This window comes from Camelus ferus, chromosome 31 (genome assembly GCF_009834535.1).
Source record: "Camelus ferus isolate YT-003-E chromosome 31, BCGSAC_Cfer_1.0, whole genome shotgun sequence".
NCBI classification, from domain to species: domain Eukaryota; kingdom Metazoa; phylum Chordata; class Mammalia; order Artiodactyla; family Camelidae; genus Camelus; species Camelus ferus.
In genome coordinates this window covers 18498421-18515096 of record NC_045726.1, presented here as the reverse complement: position 1 = coordinate 18515096, position 16676 = coordinate 18498421, and the positions used below count along the sequence as shown (strand labels likewise).

General features: G+C 47.2%; 1 protein-coding gene across 2 annotated transcripts in view; it reads right to left on the bottom strand.

Annotated features, from left to right (window-relative positions):
• SHC3 (SHC adaptor protein 3) overlaps positions 1 to 16676 on the bottom strand; it is a 137366-nt gene that overhangs the window by 24563 nt on the left and 96127 nt on the right. For both annotated transcript variants that reach the window (XM_032471120.1, XM_032471121.1), the window contains exons 8-10: positions 11389 to 11515; positions 2462 to 2612; positions 1106 to 1193 (exon numbers count right to left, since the gene is read on the bottom strand). In XM_032471120.1, the coding sequence (XP_032327011.1) occupies positions 1106 to 1193; positions 2462 to 2612; positions 11389 to 11515 (366 nt within the window). The remainder of the gene's footprint in view (positions 1 to 1105; positions 1194 to 2461; positions 2613 to 11388; positions 11516 to 16676) is intronic.

The following is a 16676-nucleotide window of genomic DNA, read 5'->3' as shown; positions in this document are numbered from 1 at the left end:
AACATGAAATTCCTTTATATGAGGGGAAAATTTTTAAAATATATTGTCATTTACTTGCTGGCACAAATGGCAATAATGAAGGGGAAAGCCTTAATGTTAAACCAATAAATGGTTAAATTACATAACATTACATACATGTTAAATTACATGTATAAATTAGACACATGTTAAATAAATTATGTTAAATTACATACATTAACAATAAATGGTTAAATACATAGGAGTGTAAATCGGATCTTAATCCATTCATCACTCCATCCCCTTCAGACCCTGTACAGTTAGTCTCCAGGGCCCCAGAGCTGTTGACAGTTGTGGAAATGTCTGAGGAGGGAAAAAGTTTAAAATTAAAGAAGTAAGCTATATATTCATATATGTACATGCACATATACATATGTATAGAAGTAACTATCTACAGATTTATGTTAGCAGGTAAAGTAAACAGGCCTTAGTCATATCTGAGCTATTTGTAATGTGGGACGTAGGTACATGCTGATAGGTCTGCTAGGAGGTACGAGTGTCCTCTGAGAGTCCCCAGGGCCTGGGAGGGACTTGCACCCCTGGCCTCGTCTCTGCTGAGGGCCCTGTGTTGCTCCGTTCTTCCCAAAGCTGGCCCTGGACAGGGGAGGCGGGGGTGACACACGGAAGGGAAAGCTACTAGTTACTGTTGGGAGTCACCGGGTTCAGCCCTGCTAGGGGGCTTCGGGACAGCGCAAAGCACACTCCAGTCTCCCCGTGTGAGATGGTGGAGGTGCCCCAGGGAGGTGGAGCCCTCAGCCCCTGGGCGGGCAAGCCGTCCTGCCAGAGGGAGGCCTTAGACGGAAAGTTTCAGGGTGCAGGAGCGCACGCAGCACTGCGGGGGAGGGTGGCGGTGATCTGGTCCTGGCTCCAGGGGACGCGTCATCTGATGTGCGCCCTCCGACATCCCCAACAGCCGTTGTTTCTATTTCTACGAACTGGCCGGGAGTCTTCAGCCCCACCCGCAGCAGGTGTTTATCCCGGTGGGTCACTCTTACCACTCCCCACGAGAGGAGCTGCCCACGAGGCAGCACATCACTTTTGAAAAGTACCTTTCATGTTCCTCGTCCACCTCACCTTGCCTGCTCACCTTGCCTGGCAGGTGCTTGCTGCCAGTCTTCTCCAAACGGGTCTCCTAAGTGTCTCCCCTGGTAGTAAGTCTGTTCTTTCCCTGCAAACTGTAGACATATGTAAATACACAAAGGGAAAAAAAAGTATCTTTTCTTGTTTCTCCACCTTTGAAAGCCACAGCACAGTAAGAGGGACTTCAGTGGCCAGTGGGCGGCACCCCTGTGACACCCAATTTCCCTTCATGCCTTGTGGATGGCATGAAGGTTTGATAAATGTTTGTGTGGCTATGACAACCTCATCAAAAATGCATGAAAAACTACAAATGCCTCCCTGTTTTCATTACCCCCCACATCCCTTCCTGAAACCGAGCTCTTCTGAGCACAGCCCTAAAACAGACCTCAGTTAGAGATCGTCTGCGTGTCAGAAGGTCCTTCCCGCCCAGCCCTGACGCCCGTAACCATTCACGCCTGGGCAGGTGCACCCTGGTGGTGCCTTCTCAGTGTTAGAGTTACTGACGCTTGGTTTCAGTTTAATTTTGCCACTTTTATTGGTGTCATTGTCATTCACATAAGGTAGGTGACATCAAAAAAATGCCCTATAGGCAATGAAAGTATTCTGTGTGATACTATAGTGGTGGCTAGACGTCATTACGCATTTGTCAAAGCCCACAGGATGTACAGCGCCAAGAGGGAACCCTCACGTGAACTATGGACTTTGGTTGATAATAACGTGCCCACGTTGGTTCATCAATTGTACCAAATATGCCGCACTGATGAGGGATGTTGAGGGGAGGGGAGGATATATGTGTGGGTGGGGAGGGCTATGTGGGAGCTCTGTATTTTCCACTCAATTCTGTTGTGAACCTGAAACTGCTCTAAAAGAATAAAGTCTATTTTTTTTAATGCCCTGTAACAAAGCGATACCATGGAGAGAACATAACTCTGGAAAGCGAATGTCTTACTGGAATTTTGAGTTGGAGGGAAAATGAGTGAAATAGAAAAGCTCAAAAAAATTCATTTTAAAGGCTTACATCCACTCTCTCTTCAGGGCACCTGGAGCACCCCAGGCCTTTTTAAAGTCTTGAACTCTCTCTTTTCCTCATTATGATCACAGTATAATGGGATTTGTCCTGGGACGAGGAGGAAGCCCCCAGATTCGCATCTCAGGAATCACAATACAATTCCAGTGCGTCTGACTAACACTTGTGATGTTAAAACAAGAGCTTCCCCGACTTGTCTGTTTTGGGAAACTCAAGGGGAGAAATTTATGGGTTATTTTTTCTGGATAGAACACCAGTCTGAAAACAGAGTTGAAGAAAGCAAAAGGAAATAAAGTTCAGTTAGCCAGCATCTAAGGGAAAAGGTATCAGACTCACCTGGGCCACGTCAGGGCCGTGGGGTCTGGCTTTCAGTCTAGCATCCACAAACCCCCCTGGAGGAGGCGTCTTGCTTGGAATGCTGTTGTAGTACGGGTGGTCTGAGCCGTCACCCTCCTCTTCAGTCCATGGCTCATCTAGACTCTGCATTCTATCAAAAGAGGATTTTTCAAGGACTTTAGCCAAAAGTTGAGCTTGCAATCAAAACCAAAAAAATCTAATGTTAGTACCTGTCACCCTAGAAGGCAGAGTTTGGTCACTGCCCCTTCAGCCACTTAGGTCTCAGGCATATAGAAAAAGCAGATGAGTGGTTTGGTCAACCATCACTGCTTTATTCGCAGTTCTACCCTTTAGAAAATTCCAGTTATCTTTGAAACTGGAAAGAACTCCTTTTAAAAAGTGCATTTTAACAAGGAAAGACATAATTTTTATGTAAGGATAACCAGATTCTCAAGGTACAGACATACCTTGCCGTGAAATATACCCAAAACAAAATTAACTTTAAATTGGAGATTTAGTGACATCAGGGGAAATGGCAGAGTCCAGACCTCTGCAAATGCTCTCCTCAGTAATAGCAACAAGAAAACTAGCAAAAAAAAAAGTTTTTTTCAAAATCAACTTTTTTCAGAACTCTGAAAATTAACCAGAAATTGTAGCAACCTTATTTATTCAACAAACAAACACAAACAGCTGCCAGAACAACAGCTTTGTTGCATTTTAACTTGACCTATTACCATTTCCATGGTAGCCCTAAAAACCAAAATCCCATAGTCATAGTGGAAACCAGTAGCTTAAAAGCTATGGGAGGGGACAAAACAGCAGTGCGGTTCCTGCACAGCCCTGTCCCCAGTGAAGAGTCATGATGATCTGTCAGCTCATTCTCTAGGCAATTCCACTCCCTGGGCTGTCTTTATTTGACCTGATTCAGAGTTTGTCCAGGGAAAAGGGCTTCTTCTCCAGGGCCACTTGTCAAAAACAGTTAGAGGCAAGTGTTTAACTTGGTGGCTCCCTGAAACAGTGGTTCACATTTGGGGAAGAGAGTGGGCTAATCAAAAAGCTTAAAAGAAAAAGCTGGAAAATGATCAGCTTTGATGTATTTCTAGGAATCTAAAAGGCTGTGTGTATGCACAGGGCTGTTTTCATGCCCAAGACTATGTGCCTGCTGAGAAAAGATGTACAAAAGCTCGAGTTCTTGCTTGTGACCGACCTAGAAGCTTTGCACAAGCAGAAAGTAAAAGCTGAAGCAGAGATGCCAGCTGCCTGGCTGACTGCCGAGGACACACACAGAGCCCCTCAGCAAAGAACTGGGAGGCTTGTGGTTTCAGACCCAGAAGGAACTCTTTCTTCAGTCGTTAGCTGTCTCGTAAGTGAACTGAGAAGAGTTGTCAGTGGCCACATATGATGAGGAATACAGATTTTACTAAGTTAGTTTGGGAAAGTCATCAAAACAAACCACCCCCAAAAGAGCATCCTGAGGAGGGGAGAAATCTGATTTCCAGAGTTGACACATTATACTATTTAAAATTTCCAATTTCAACCAAAAATTATGAGGCATGCAAAGAAACAAACAAACAAAAAACTTTGGCTCCTACATAAGAACAACAGCAAAAAAAAGCAATCAATAGACACTGTCTCTGAGGAAACTCAGGTTTTGGACTAAGCAGACAGACCTTAAATTAGCTACTTCAAATAGGTCCTGAGAACTAAAGGGAACCATGGACAGAAAAAGTCAAACATGACCGTGCAGTCTCACCAAATTGAGAATATCACGGAGGTCCACGGACAGACGCCTCATAATCAAACTGCATGAAGCCAAAGAGAAGGAAGCACTGAAAGCAACAAGAACGAAGCAGCTCGCCGTGTACGGGGGTCCTCAGTGGTGCAGCAGGCGCCTTCTTACCAGCCCCAGCGGAGGCCCGAAGGCCGCGGGACGGCACGTCACAAGTGCCGACGGAAAACGCTGTCTACCGAGAACTCTCCACAGGAATGTCTTGTTCTATTGCGCTTCCCTTTCTTACATTTCACAGCTTTCAGAATTTGCATTTTTCACAAATCCAAGGTTTGTAGCAACCCTGTGTTAAGCAAGCTTATCAGTGCCATTTTTCCAACAGCATTTGCTCACTTCATGTCTCTGTGTCCTATTTTGGTAATTTTTGTAGTATTTCAAATGTCTTCATTATTATTATATTTGTTACGGTGACCGGTGGTCAGTGATCTTTGATGCCACTGTTGTGATCGTTTGGGGGTGCCGCAAGACACATCCATATAAGACGGTGAACTTGATAAACGTTGTGTGTGTTCTGACTGCTCCACCAGCTGACTGTCCTTCCATCTTCATCCCTCTTGTCTGGTCTCCCTATTCCCCGAGACACAACAGTGTTGAAATTCGGCTCATTAGTAACCCTAAGAGGGACTCTGTTCAAGTGAGAGGAGTCATATGCCTCTCACTTTAAATCAAAAGGTAGAAATGCTGAAGCTTAGTGAGGAAGGCATGTCAGAAGCTGAGAGGCCAAAAGCACGGCCTCTTATGCCAACAGCCAAGTTGTGAATGCAAAGGAAATGTTTTCAAAGGAAATTAAAAGTGTCGCTCCAGTGAACACATGAATGATAAAGTGAAACAGCCTTATCGCTGACACGGAGAAAGTTTCAATGGTCCAGACAGAAGACTAAGCCAGACACAGTACCTTAAGCCAGAGCCTAATCCAGAGCAAGGCTCTAATTCCCTGCAGTTCTATGAAGGTTGAGAGAGATGAGGAAGCTGCAGAAGAAAAGTCTGAATCTAGCAGAAGCTGGTTCATGAGGTTTAAGGAAAGAAGCCATTTCTAGAACATCAAAGTACACGGGGAAGCAGCAGGTGCTGATACGGAAACTACTGCACGTTCTCCAGAAGATCGAGCTCGGACAGCAAACGAAGGTGGCCACGCTACCTTGTACTGGGAGAAGACCCACCTAGGAATTTCAGAGCTAGAGAGATGCCTGGCTTCAAAGGACAGGTTGACTCTCTTGTTAGGGGCCACTGCAGCTGGCGACTGTAAGTTGAAGCCCTTGCTCATGTACCATTCTGGAAATCCTAGGGCCCTTAAGAATTATGCCAAGTCTACTCTGTGGTCTATAAATAGAACAGAGCCTGGATGACAGCACGTCTGCTTACAGCATGGTTTACTGAATATTTTAAGCCTACTGTTGAGACCTACTGCTTAGAAAAAAAGATTCTTTCAAAATGTTACTACTCATTGACAATGCACCTGGTCACCCAAGAGCTCCAACCGAGATGCCAATGAGATTAATGTTATTTTCATGCCTGCTAACACAGCATCCATTCTGCAGCCCGTTGATCAAAAAGTAATTTTAATTTTCAAGTCTTATTATTTAACAAATGCATTTCATAAGGCAATAGCTACTCTCCATAGTGATCTAGACAGTGATCTGGGCAAAGTCAATTGAAAACCTTCTGGAAAGGATTCACCATTTTAGATGACATCGAACACAGTCACGATTCACGGAGAGAGGTAAAATGATCAACATTGACAGGAGCTTGGAAGAAGTGAATCCAACCCTCATCGATGACTTTGAGGGGTTCAGGAGTCAGTGGAGGAAGTAACTGTAGACGTGGTGGAAATAGCAAGAGAATTAGATGAAGAAACGGAACATGAAGGTATGACTGAACTGGTGGATCTTTGGATGACATTTTAATGGATGAGGAGTTGTGTCTTAGGGATGAGCAAAGAAAGTGGTTTCTTGAGATGAAGGCAGCTCCTAGAGAAGATGCTGTAAAGATTGTCGGAGCGACGACAAAGGCTCCGGATATTATACACACTTAGTTGATAAGCAGTGGCAGGGTCCGAGTAGAGTAACTCCGATTTTGAAAGTAGTTCTGTTGGAGGAATGCTCCCAAACAGCACTGCACGCTACAGAGAATCATTCATGAAAGGAAGAGTGAAACAATGCAGCTGAATTCATTGTCGTCTTGTTTGAAGAATGTGTCACAGCCACCCCAGCCTTCAGTAACCATCAGCCTTGATCAGTCACCGGCCACCAACATTAAGGCAAGACCCTCTCCCAGCAAAAAGATTACAGCTTGCTCAGATGATGGCTAGCATTTTTTAGCAATAAAGTATTTTTAACTAAGGTATGTATGTTATTTTTTAGACATAATGCTATTAAGTGTGCATAATTGCATACTTAACAGGCTATGGTATAGTGTAAACATAACTTTTAAAGGCATGGGGAAACCGAAAAAGAACGTGTGACTTGCTTTATTGTGATGTATTAAACCCATTCATTTATGGTCAACTGATTTCAACAAGGATGCATAGACAATTCAATGTGTGGAAGAACAGTCTTTTTGACCAATGGTGCTATGACAATTAAATAGCCATTTGTGAAGGAAAGAAGTTGGATCTTACCTCACACCATATATGAAAAATAAGCTCAAATGGATCAAAGATCTGAATGTAAGAGCTAAAACTTAGAAGAAAACATAGGTGTAAATCTCCGTGACCTCAGATTAGGCAATGGTTTCTTACACATGACACCAAAAGCAAAAGCAACCAAAGAGAAAATAAGTAAGTTAACTGAACTTCATTAAAATTAAAAACCATTGTGCTTCAAAGGACATTAACAAGAAAATGCAAAGGCAACTCAAAAAATGGGAGAAAACATTTGCTAATCCTATATCAGAAAAGAGACTTGTATCCAGAATATATAAAGAACCTCTACAAATCAACAATAAAAAGACAAATAACTCAGTCTTAAAAATGGACTAAGTATTGGAGCAGACATTTCTCCAAAGAAGATATACAAATAGTCAATAAGCACATGAAAAGATGCTGACATCTTTAGTCAGCAGGGAAATATAAATCAGAACCACAATCTGAGTCCACTGTATACTCACTAGGATAGCTAAAATCAAAATGATGGATGATCACAAATGCTGGTGAAGTTGGAACCCTCATACATTGCTGGTGAAAATGTAAAATGGTACAGCCACTTTGGAAAACAGTTTGGCAGTTCCTCAAAATTTTAGCATAGGGCTCCCATATGACTGAGCAATTCCACTCCTAAGTATATACCCAAGAGTACTGAAACACCTGTCCACGCTGGAACTTGTCCACATCTTCACAGCAGTATTATTCATAAGAACTAAAAGGTGAAAACAACCCAAATGTTCATAAACTGATGAATGAATAAACAAAAGCTAGCATAGACATACAATGGAATATTATTCAGCCCTAAAAAATATGCCATACAGATACATGCTACAGCATGGATTAACCTTGAAAACATTCCAGTAAGCAAAGGAAGTCAGGCACATATTGTATGATTCCATTTACATAAAATGTCCATAATTGGCAAATCCATGAAGACAAAAAGTAGTAGTTGTTTGGGGAGGTGGGGGTTAGAAAATGGGGAGTAACTGCTAATGAGTATGAGGTTTCTTTCTGGAATTAGAGAGTTGTGATGATTGTACTTGTAAAATCTTTGACAATTCTAAATACCACAGAACTATATATTTTTAAAGGGTAATTTTATCATAAATAAATTATATAGCAATTTTTTAAAAATAATAATTAATGGAGCTTTGGCTACATTTGAATTGTTTTTCGTTGTTCTCTCTGGTTTTGTGTTGACAATGACCTTGAATTTCTGCAAGAATATCAGAGGAAAAAAAGCTTCTAAGGAAAAATCATACCATAGCAAAAATCCTTATTCTTTAAAAGTGCTGTTTTTGATTATCAGTTGGAGATGGAGGATAAATCCAGATCAGAGTCTCTCCCCAGGTAATTAACACAATGAACAAAAACTAATTCACAAATAAGAGAAGCCACCCACTTACCAGCAGAAAGAGAAGCACAGAGGAAGCCATGTGCCACCAAGATGAAACTCTAAGATTCTGGGGCAGCTTGGTGGGTCCTAATGCTGCCACGCCTGCTCCCCACTCATCTGTCCCCAACGCCACTCCAAAGTATGCGGGCAAAGAAGCTGACTACATATGTACCCAAATCTCACGCCTTTAGCTTACATTTTCCAATTTGAAGAGAAATGGCCTGAGTGAGTGAGCAGAAAACCCAAGGAGAATTGCTCACAAATAGAACCTCCTGTCTTGCTGGCCCCTAGGATCTCAGCATCTCAGAGAGAACAGGGGCCAGCGCCCGCCGTAACCCAGGGTCCCCGGAACAGGCAGGGGAGCGGAGGAGGGCGCATGGCAGCTGGAGACAAGGTGGCGTCTGTCACGCCCAGGATGTCCCCACCTGCTCCCTTGGTCTCAGACCTCCTCAGTGAACACCACAAGCAGCTTGTAGACAAGATGAAACGGATGTCAGGGAATATGGGCACCCTTGTTCCTGCTCTGCTTTAGAATTTTATGACATTTTCATTTTATGCCATACTTGCATTTGGGGTTGAGAGTTTTCTCAGTAGATAATATCTCCCTACTTCATTTTCTTTCCTCAAACCTTCTTCAAACTTCATTATATAGAAACATACACAGGACTTCATACCTTAGGAATATTCCCAGGGAAGCACAGTAATTCAGTGAACTCCCCCGACTCATTTTTGTACATATTATTCTCATAGTATTTATTTGACTTTTTTTAAATTGAGGTATAGTCAGTTTACAATGTTGTGTCGATTTCTGGTGTACAGTGTAATTTTTCAGTCATGTATGAATATATGTATGTTCATTTTCATGTTCTTTTTCACCATAAGCTACTACAAGATATTGAACATATTTCCCTCTGCTATACAGTATAAACTTGTTGATATTTTTTATCTATTTTATATATACCCGTCAGTATATGCAAATCTCAAACTCCCAGTTTACCCCTTCCCACCCCCCTCCCCCCTGGCAACCACAAGTCTGTATTCTATGTCTGTGAGTCTGTTTCTGTTTTATATATAAGTTCATTTATCTTTTTCTCTTTTTAGATTCCACATATGAGTAATCTCATGTGGTATTTTTCTTTCTCTTTCTGGCTCACTTAGAATGACATTCTCCAGGGCCATCCATGTTGCTGCAAATGGCATTATTTTATCATTTTTTATGGCTGAGTAGTATTCCATTGTATAAATATACCATGGCTTCTTTATCCAGTCATCTGTTGATGGACACTTAGGCTGTTTCCATGTCTTGGCTACTGTAAATAGTGCTGCCATGAACATTGGGGTGCAGGTGTCTTTTTGAATTAAGGTTCCCTCTGGATATAAGCCCAGGAGTGGGATTGCTGGGTCATAGGGTAAGTCTATTTTTAGTCTTTTATTTGACTTTTATGCAACATTTCAAAAGTACAGAAAAACATAGTCATTAATATCAAAGACACCTACACATCCACCACTGAGATTAAACAAATGTGAACATTTTGCTATATTTGATTCCTTCTCTTAAAGAAATAAAATGTGTCAGACTTACTTTGGATGGATAAATATGTGATATTGACAGCAAAATGTAAATGGTAGAATCTAGAAGGTGGGAGTACCAGTGTTCACTGCAAAATTCTTTTTATGTATTGTAACATTTTCATTATGAAGTGTTAGAGAGGAAATACACCAGCCAAAAAACAGTTAAAGCCCGCCCCATGCCCCGTCACCATCAGGTGTCCTGGAGTCGGTACGTAATATCCTTGCAGGTTTTTATACCTTTTATACACATGCATTTATCCATAAACTATACATACGATTGTTTATGTGTTTTAAAATTTTCCATAAACGGCTCATATCCTTTTTCACGCCATTAAAATGCTCGAGATTCATTCTGATAATACACATTTACTGATGAATTCTTTTTAACAACTGTGTCCTGTTACATACGTAATTTAAAACTTCGCTCACCCACTCAAGGGCTATCGGGTCCCCTGCCACTTTCTACCTCTAACTCCCTCTTGCACAAAGCTTGTGTGAGCTTGCAGAAGCCCCTATCAACCAGGAAAAAACAGGGCCTCCACAGGCACCCCCAAAATGCATGCCTTGCAAGAAATTTTCCAATGGGTGAAGGCAAATAAAATTAAAAGTCTCTTTCACGAAAGATGAAGACTTCAGAGAGATGAAAGTCACCTTCACAATAAGAAACACAGAGGTGGGTCTGCTCCCACAACTGACTCCCAGAATGTGGCTGCAGAGACTGGGGGGAAAACGTGAAAAGCAAATTCGGGAGAAATAAAATAGAGCTTTATTTACAGTGAGCACATCATTGTAACAGGCCTCCAGTAGGACAGACGACTGCCCCGTATTACTTTTTTTTAATGCTTTTTTATGCTGCGTGGAATACCCTTATGTCCTAAGGGAACTCAGTGGTAGAGTCCGAGCATTTTTATAATTAAACCGAACATCTCAAAACCCCTGGTCACATTTACTGTTTCGCTTAACACTTAAACAAACACCGCCAAGCCGTTGTTGTTCCCATTTTACAGACGAAGCTGCTGAGACTCAGGCTGGCTAGGACCCCGCCTGGGGCCGCCCCGGCCATCGAGTCTGAAAGCCAAAAAGGCCAGTAAGGCAGACGCAACGCTGGTCGCCCCAAGCACGGCGCCTCCCGGAGGGAGCCTCCGAATCAGGACTTCGGCTCACCCTGACTGACAGGGACAACGGGCCAGGCAGAACCCGTGATGCCAGCCCAAGGAGGCACATGTGGAAACATCGCACGCACGCAGAGGACCCAGAACAGAAACGCACTACCGTTTTTTTGGTAACGTTGGCCACTGTCACTATAGTTTCAAGAAAGTGTTCTAAACATCCGGAGCATCGCCCGCGCGTCGGCTTCCTGGGCCACGGCCCGGCGCCGGCCCGGCGTCTGCGCGCCCCGGAGGCCCTGTGACGGACCGTGTCTGTCCAGCGTGCTCCCCGAGAAGGCGGTTTTGTGGATTTTCTCCTTTCAAGTGTTTTTAAGAGGAAAGGCCAGAAAATGCAGAGGGGCCACTGCAGACACTACTCACCGGTCGTGGAGAGCAGGGATCTTGGAAGGACACTGCAAATACTGCTTGAACCGGAGCTCAAAGGCCTGTCCGATGGAGCCGATGACATCCTGGGCCAGCCCGTCACAGCACTCCAGAATGTGACAGGCTGTGAAAGCAAGGGGCACGGGGCGTTAGAGACAGACACTGGGGCTGCCCAGGCTCCTCCTTCCCGAGGGGAAAACCCCGTAGCCTGCGGAGACAAGGGGACAGGAGGTGACCTTCATACCAGCTCGTGGCAGCTCCACCCACAGCTGCACCCCGGGGCCCAGCCGTTCGGTTTCCTGCTACAGGGGTCCGTTCCTTAATGGCCTGTTCCCTCCAAAAGTAGAGGTTCTGTTTGTAAGTACATTTTAACGTTTTAAAGCGCAACTGGATTTCCCTCCGATCGCTTTAAAGTCTATGAAAGATCCACTCAGAACTCAGTAGGGAAATAGGGTCTGGAAGGAAAACTCACAGGACCCAGAACCTGAGAGGAACAAGAAGAGTCCCATGAGCCTCAAAAAAAAAACCAAGAAACAAATTTAAATTGGCTCCTTTGAATGAATCCTGAGCTCCGATGGACTCAGAGCAAGCCCTCTGCTTACTTCGCAATGGGAGTACGGTGTTGCCAAGTGTGGCACTCGAAGCAGTGAGACGAACAACCTTTGAAGATGAGTTCAAAGGGACACTAGTTACCCAGTAGGACCATCCCGCCACACACCACCTGCATCTACACTGGATGAGGCTGAATGTTCAGGCCAGTTCCCGGGGGCACCTGCCAGCTCATATGGACATGCCGTCCTGGTGACCAAGATGTGGTGTAATCCATGTGGAACCTCCTGAGAAAAGACGGTGGAGTAGGGCAAGGCAGCGGAGAACGTCCCCGCTCTGCTCTGCAGGGGAGCAGAGCTCTCCTCCAAGATGCATGAACACGGAGTCCCGCAGAAGAGCCCCCGCCCCGCCACGTGGCACCGTGGCCGGCGTGACATGCTCTGTCGCCACTGGGACAAGGGCATTCTCCCTGGAGAGAAGGACAGGTGGGTGTGTCACACGCCACCTTTCTCTTGCCGACAGCTAGGCTACAGCTGTGCTTCAAGGAGGGCCTCCAGGAGCACGGCGGGGGCCAGCAGTGAGGCGCCGCGTCGCTGCCTGGGTGCTGGCTCCCCGGCGCTGGCAGCAATCAGGGAGCTGCGGAACCGTCTCCCCGCCGCGGGGGAAGCCAGCACGTGCCAGAAAGAGGGCTCGTTGAGATGGGAAGTTGCGAAGGAAGGAACAGGGACATCACCACCTCCACCTTCTGGCCTCTCTTCATCACGATGCTGCCTTCTCCGCGCACAGAGCAGCCCGGCGCCGCAGAAGCTCACCCTGACGGTGACAGCGAGGGTGACAGCGAGGCTGCCAGCCTTGGGCTTATCTCCCCCCGGGCTCAGAGAGGACGCGGGGACAAGCGCTTCCAGGGGAAGGGCAAATGTCACTGGATTGCTGCCTCGGACTGCAACGCTGTCCCTCAGAACACCAGCCCCACCTCAGCGATGGCCGAGGGCTTTGTCCCGAGGAGACAGACGTCCCGGCTGTATTTTTGTTATTGAGTATTGATCCTGTCTTATTTTGTTGTTGATACTAGTTTTCAGGATCAGCCCAGGTGGGCACAAAGCAAGCCCATAAGCAGCTGTTGGGACGGTGCGGTCGTCATTAACTGAAGGGAATGGAGGTGCCTGTCCAGCCAGTCGGGAGCAGGAGTCTAGGGTGGAGTGAGGGGAAGAGCCTCGCTCCCGCACCTGCCCCGCGTCTCCATCCGCCCCTGCCTGCCCTGCCCTGCTGTTCTCCAGCACCGGCACAGCCGAGGGAACCAGGCTGGCCAGAACTCTGGAGAACTGAGTGCACCAGGGGATGGACCCGAGAAGTGCAGCTTCTTTTTCTTCTAAGGAGGAAAGCAGTGCCCTAACCTTCAACACAGTGAATGAAGACCAAGGTTTCTGCAAAGGGAGCCGTGCGATCGGTCTCCGTGGCCCCCTCATCTGCACACCAGAGAACATGAGAAGGAAAGGGTCTTCTGTAAGTCAGTTCCCGGGACATTGGAAGACGCAGGGCTCTGGGTGGAAAGCACCCTCATGGGATGAGGGCAGAGCCCTGTCTCGGGTCTGGGTACCAGAGGGCGACAGAACCAGCAGATGCAGCATTAAACCACGACTCCAGGCTCCAGGACTGGCTCAGTCCTCAGAGGACCGAGAAGACGTCATCTGTGGGCTGGGTCGGAGGACCCCTCTGTAGACTGGCCCTTCTGTGTTTCAGATGGTCTCCTCTGGAGAGTATTGCAATGGTCCTTAGCCAAAAGCCACTGTCTTCTGACCTCACCTGCATGACCTGGTGTGTGAGGGATGACGAGGTCCTGGCCAAAGGTGGCCATCAGGGCTGCTCGTCTTACATCCCACGAGGAAAGGATGGGGCCAGAGGTGTCATTCATGACCAAGAAGGAGAAGGATTGAGTGAGAGGGACGTACGGAGTGGTGGTGCCCAGAGTCAAGACTCAAAACGATGCTAGAGAACCTAAAACTTGGCCCAGAACAAACACAGAGGCAGGAAACAGGGTCATTCCTCATTCTGGCCCCTTTGCAATAGTGCAGTGGTGTGGGTGGTCTGGGGACAGGGGCCTGCTTGCCCACCCTGGTCTCTCCCTGACCAGCAAGGCTGGAGTCACTCTCCAGGGGAGCCAGCTCAGACCCCACAGCAGCCAGCCCAGCCCTGACACTAGTGGGGGGCCTTCATCAAGCCTCCCCATAGAGGCCACTCCTAACCTGGGATGAGCCACGTGAAAGCAGAAAGCTCTGTGGCCCAAACCAGACGGAACTGGGACACAGCATCGCTCTGCACACGGCACTCCTGGTGGGCCAGCCACACGCCTTCCATGCCCGGTAGACACTGGCAGGCCAGAAGGCCAGTCCAGTTTCCCCATGGCTCCAAATGGCCCAGGGGCGAGTGGCTGCACCTGCCTGCTGGTGCTCAGGGCTGCTCCTGCCATCTGACTGCTAAACGGCCTGCGGGCCAGTCGGGGCCACCATCCATCTGAGCGTGCTCTCTGAGCCCTGCCTGGGACAGCTGCTCTGTTAGTCAGCACAAGCAAGTGACGCCCCGTAACAAACATCCCCAGCATCTCAGGGGCTGAAAACTGTTCCACTCCTGCTCGCTCTTTCCTGGGCACCTCTCCCAGGTGGCGACACCGAGAGACAGGCTGCTTTGATCTTCTGATCCTGAATTTCAGCACCAGGCCTCCACCATGCTCCAGGGAAGAAGGAGACAGGAGGGCCTTGCACAGCGCTGCTCTCAGCCCACCATACAGGACCGAGGCGGGGCCGGGTGGGCAGTCTCCTGAGAGCTGGGGGGAGCAGGGCCAGGACATCAGTGGGCACCGGCAATGCCCATCACACGCACCGAACACCCAGATGTCTTTACTTTTGTAAACCAGAGGTTGCCAAGGGTTTTCATGTTTACCTGTAAAGAACTCTTCACTATCCTGAGCACATGTCCCAAATATGTGTCAACTTATTTATAAATTATTAGCATATATCCCCATGCTACTATAATAGAATGTATGTTATATAACTAGCTTTTGGAAGATGTTTAAAAGGATAAGATAAAGATAAAAGTTCGAGGTGTTTCGTTGACCTCGAAAGCACCACACCATCAGTTATGACCTCCAAGCAAGATAAATACCTTGGGGGACGTCCGTCACCAGTGATGATGGATAGAAATTCATCTTCCCCTCTTTGAAATATTTCTCTTAATCATTTGAGTTTGGAGGGGTTGATTGCTTATCTGATCAGATCATCATTGTTTTTTCACTTTGAAAAAGTAGGACCCCGCTCCCCCCCCACCACGGTCGGGAGCAGCGGACACACAGGAAAGGGTGTCGCTGGCTCGTTGCACCCTTTCCACATGCTTGCGGGGTGAGGGCCCCTCCGGCTCACATCGGCAGTGCCTGTAAACAGAGCCTCCCGCATGTGCCCCACCACAGTGGCTCCTTCCACACCTCGGGGGATGGTCACCGCCCCGTGGTGGGCCTTGTCTCCATGGGGGGCTCTGCAGGTGTGGGGGGAAAACCTCTCAGGATCTGTGCCACCCCTCTTAGAAGCCATGGCCCCTCCCACCCTCCCACACCCCCAACTCACACTTCACAGCCGTCCAGCCTCCCCAGGGCAGCCCAGCCCCTGAAGGGGTCCCATCTCGGGCTGTCCCACTGTCCTCTTGTCTAGACTCACAGACGCTCCAAGAGCTCAGGTTCACAGCCACGTTCTCTACCAGCTGGTGACTGGCCTGAGGAGTCTCAGAGACACCTGGAGCCACTGCCCAGCGAGAAAAGTCCTACCAAAGAACAACCGCTCCGTCTTCCTCCTGGTGGGCCAGACTCTCACCCCTTAGAAGGAACACCGACCACCGGTGTGAATTCTTCCTGGACAAGTGGAGGCCCCGGCTTCAGGCCTGCTTTTCAGCCAACCCTGGTCTGTTCACTTCATACGTCCACAAGCTCCTGATTGTACCAGATTTTTTCATTTGAGCCAGGTAAGAACTCCAAGATTCCTTTCCCGTGCTATTAATTAAGAGTCGTTTAGTATGTGTCCTAGCCCCAGGGCAGCAAACTAAATCTGTAAGGAGATGATTTTGCACCCGCTGGACTGGCGGGAATTTGAAAGTACTGAATCCCAAGCGTTGAACAAGAGGTGAAGCAGGGAGAGCCCCGCTGTGCCACCTGCGGGCTTTTATAATGTGAAACAAGTCTTTTTAAAAAGCCGAAGATGCCCCCAAGCACAGTGATTTGTCCTTCAGACGTAAATGCTAGGAAAGCTCTTGTACAGGAGCGTAAAATCACTACTGGAGAGCTCGCTCAAAGGCGTGCATTGAGCACCTGCTTTGCGCCAGGCCCTGCTCGAGGGTCTACGAACAGAGCAGGAAACAAAACAGTGTCCTGCTGTCACCAAGCTTACAGTCTGGAGGGTGGGCGCTGAAAACGAAGAGGGAAAAATACACCATCAGAATGGGCTGCCTGGTGGCCACCCCCCCCACACACACACAAAGACCCGTCCATCTCCTGAGCCACTGAACCTGTGAGAAAGGATCTTTGCAGACGTCAGTAGGTTAAGGACCTCAAGATGAGCTCATCCTGGCTAAGGGTGGGCTCTAAGTTCAATGACAAGTGTCTTATAAGGGGCGGAAGAGATGACACAGACATAGAAGGAGGAAGGAATGGGAAGACTGCTGGCTGAGACCGGGCGGTGCAGCCACAAGCTGAGGGC